We start from the raw sequence: 3,550 nt of genomic DNA on the forward strand, positions 1-3,550 counted from the left end.
TAAATGACAGAATCATACTTGACCCCTGAATCAACTAGTATCAGAGTCAGCAATCTAATATGGAACTGAACAACCAAGGTGTTCTGTGTCCGCCGCAGATTTTGCTTTCGCACTAATTCTCGTAATATTGCTTCAGCTTCTCCTTTCTTGACATCAAGGACCTGATGATAAACAAGAGAAGAAATATGAAAAACAGCTGAAACTTGAAAAGCAATATTGAATGAGTGCAGCTACACTGTAAAAATAAGTGTTATTTCTGCAATGGTAACACCATTGTATGTAGAATTTAAAGTATTACAAGGAAGGAAAATGTGATCACTAATTAAATGATCAACTTAAAAGTAAATATCACATTTGATTTTTGAATTGCATGATATTAATTAACAGAAAATATTTCTCAAAGTTGGATTATGATATAAAGCATTAAAACAATTTACCAGTAATACATTTTCAGCTAGCCAACTACATCAGGCAACAGTAACAAAGATTTAAGAGAAACTCAACATAAAAACCACATGCTTTGTCTTTAGTCTTTACTGACATATAATAGTATACCTTTCGAAATGATCGACAAAACTCTAAAAACTGCAAGGCATTGCCAACATCTTCAGGTTGGAACTCAACGTCTGATATATCCTTTAACTCGTCACCAGCTGGCAAAAGAACTTCAACCTGAATCTTTTCTATCTTCTTGTTGAAAGCATATGCTCCATCCTTTGGAGCCTTTGCTATCCCTTCAGCTTGGGAATTGACAGCATTATGATCATAGGCAGTCACTGCAGCTCCTTTCAAGACTTTTGCATGCATATCTTCTTTTGCTTTAGGTTGATTACGATTGAAGGACGCATTATTTGAAGCCAAAGTGCTAGGAGGGAAGAAATCATGTGCACCCCTCACCTCAGGGCAATTCTTCTCTCCACAACTTAAGCTGTGATTGATATCTACCTTCATTTCCTTTTCAGATTCATGTTTTTTCTCTTTCACATCTTTTTTGTCATGAATGATGCCTTTATTCGCATTTACTTTGGTTTTCTTTGCAGACACATCATTGAAACCCTTGATGCTACCGTTGGCTTCGTGACAGACTTTAAGCCTTTTTGAGCTCCTTTTTTTGCCAGCATCATCAATGGTTTTGCCATTAGATATTTCCTTTAATCCTTCACGCTTCATCTTCCTAGACTTCTCAGGTGATGTCTTCTGAGCTTTCAGAGAGTTGAGCTTTGAAGCTTTGTTTCCATCCAATGAATTTTCCTTTTCAGGTTCACCTGATATATCAATTACAAGCTCCTGCAAGAAGTAACAAACATGAACACCAAGCAAATTCAAAAGGTAAAACCTATCTGCCAAGAGATATGCGTTTGTACTCATTTGTCATACGACACATCCTGAATCACAACTCATCCACCATTAAGCAAGATCTTAATAGAGCGCATGCTCATTAAAATCTTGTATAATGGTGAATAACTTGCAAGTCGACACATTATCTTATGTCAAATTGATACACATAACATAACTCATCTGCTAACCTTGTCTGATGCAATTGCCTTGGTATTAGTAACAACATTGCTTACAAGCACCCCATTAATCACAGCATCCTATCATATCATCAACCAGCACAAATACGTGACTTTAATTCTCTCTTTTTTACAAAATATATGATAGGTGGTAAAAAGGGCAGAAAGAAAAATGATCAAACCTTTTTCAAAGCAGATTTCTTTTTAGGAGAAACATTAGTATTGAGCTTGAGGGTTTTCAAAGTTTCAGGAGTATTCACTCTAAGCATATCAGATACAGAATTATAGCCAGATGCCTTGGCCACCTTCACCATCTGGCCAGTGGGTTGTTCGCCACGCTTTTTTCTACAAGATCACTCGTTCAATATCAGTAAAACAGTAAAAACACCAAAAACAGAAGGAAAACTTGAAGACAAAAACTACTTGCCTGCAGAGACTGCAGTTGCAAGAACCCTTGCACTTGGGACAGATCCATTCTTCTTGTTGCATCACATCTTCTGCCTTCTCTCCATATCTAATTTAACACAACCAAAGATATCCATTACTCTACCTCTCTATTTGTACTCATAATTTATATATGTGTTTATTTGGTTCACTGAAGCTAACCTGTTTAAGAGGCACTTGTGGCAAAACTTGATGACACAAGGCTTTCCGTTTTTCAAATTCTTGCACACAGCAGCAAAGTCCCTTGTCTTTTGCCGGCACTACCAACATATTGCAAAATTACCATTAAATAACCAAAAAACAAGTCAACAGCCAATTTCTTCTTCTTCTTCTTCTTATGTATTTATTTATTACTTCTATTGTAATTATTTTCGAGTTCTGAGTGAACCACCAACATCTAACTTCCATTATAAGACATTGAAACAGACTAGCAAGTAGCATCTAAGATCTGTTATCTTTATTTATTTATTTTAAATCTTACAAATTAAACGATTAAATCCCAGCTAATAAAATAAACCACTTCGTAAAGTTTCAGTAACACAAAAATTCTCTAACACATTACACAGTATACACCTTCAGATTTGAGCTTCTTCGCTGTTCAGGGATGAAAAAATATAGCTAGAAAAGATGTACCTGATGGCAAGTTATGCCATTTGCAGAGTCGTAGATTCTGCTCCCAACAACACGAATTCCCGGCGACTTTGTACGCTTCGCTTTCTGTGAAGTTGCGTTGACCTTGGTACCGGCACCGTGGTTCAGCTCTTGATGAGAATCAAGCTCAATTGCCATGGTTGGTGTGTGTTTGGAAGTTGAACTTAGCACTCTGAAAAATGGAGTGTGTGAGTGTGTGTAGAGTTTGAAGCTCTTGGGGTTTGTGTTGTTATTACAACATGCGAAGAAAGTGGAGAATGGAGAATATTAAAAGATGAAAAGAAAATTGAAGCATGTTTGGAACTCCATCTTTTCCCTCCTTCAATGGTGGGGTGGCGGGAGGGGAGGTTTTGAAAATGAATTCGGAGATTTTAGGGACGAATGTGGAATTTTCAACTTTCGTGAAGGTCCCATCTCAATGGATCACGCTATTCAGGGATGAAGAAATTGGTAAAGTGATAAAAGGAAAAAGGTAGAAACTCACATCGACTTCACATGAAGTTATTATTGGATAGCTGACACGTAGCATAAACTAATACATAGTTTAATAGTACTGTGACATATATTATATCTGTCAATGTCAATATATCACGTGGTTAAACCATGAAGGGATACGAGTCACTAATGGTCTATTTTATTAAGTTACATAAATATTAAAATGAGACACGCGCAATCTGCGAAAGATAAATTAATAATAGTATATAATAAATATTAAAATTAGTTATGTTTCATAGAATTAAATTAAATATGTGTAAATTAAAGTTATTTTGTTTAAAATAATTTATAGTATAAAAAATTTGGATGTTAGAGTTGTACAAAGTAGTATTTTTATTTGATAGTTTGATTTTTACATTTGTTTTAGTTGATAGATTTAGTTTTCTTATGTGGCGCTCGTCCTCCTTTTTCTTTATTGATTATTGTTAGAATCATAGCTTTTTTCT

General features: G+C 35.4%; 1 protein-coding gene across 4 annotated transcripts in view; it reads right to left on the reverse strand.

Annotated features, from left to right (window-relative positions):
• The window catches only part of LOC107623511, a 5,662-nt gene extending 2,595 nt beyond the window's left edge, over positions 1-3,067 (reverse strand). For 3 of the 4 annotated variants that reach the window (XM_016325818.2, XM_016325817.2, XM_021113126.1), the window contains exons 1-7: positions 2,592-3,067; positions 2,121-2,218; positions 1,942-2,028; positions 1,697-1,859; positions 1,527-1,595; positions 556-1,287; positions 19-161 (exon numbers count right to left, since the gene is read on the reverse strand). In XM_016325818.2, the coding sequence (XP_016181304.1) occupies positions 19-161; positions 556-1,287; positions 1,527-1,595; positions 1,697-1,859; positions 1,942-2,028; positions 2,121-2,218; positions 2,592-2,747 (1,448 nt within the window). In that variant the 5' untranslated portion in view covers positions 2,748-3,067. Of the gene's footprint in view, positions 1-18; positions 162-555; positions 1,288-1,526; positions 1,596-1,696; positions 1,860-1,937; positions 2,029-2,120; positions 2,219-2,591 lie in introns of those variants that run through there. The other variant, XM_021113127.1, reaches the window with a different exon arrangement.

The sequence above is a fragment of the Arachis ipaensis genome, chromosome B10 (assembly GCF_000816755.2).
Source record: "Arachis ipaensis cultivar K30076 chromosome B10, Araip1.1, whole genome shotgun sequence".
NCBI lineage: Eukaryota > Viridiplantae > Streptophyta > Magnoliopsida > Fabales > Fabaceae > Arachis > Arachis ipaensis.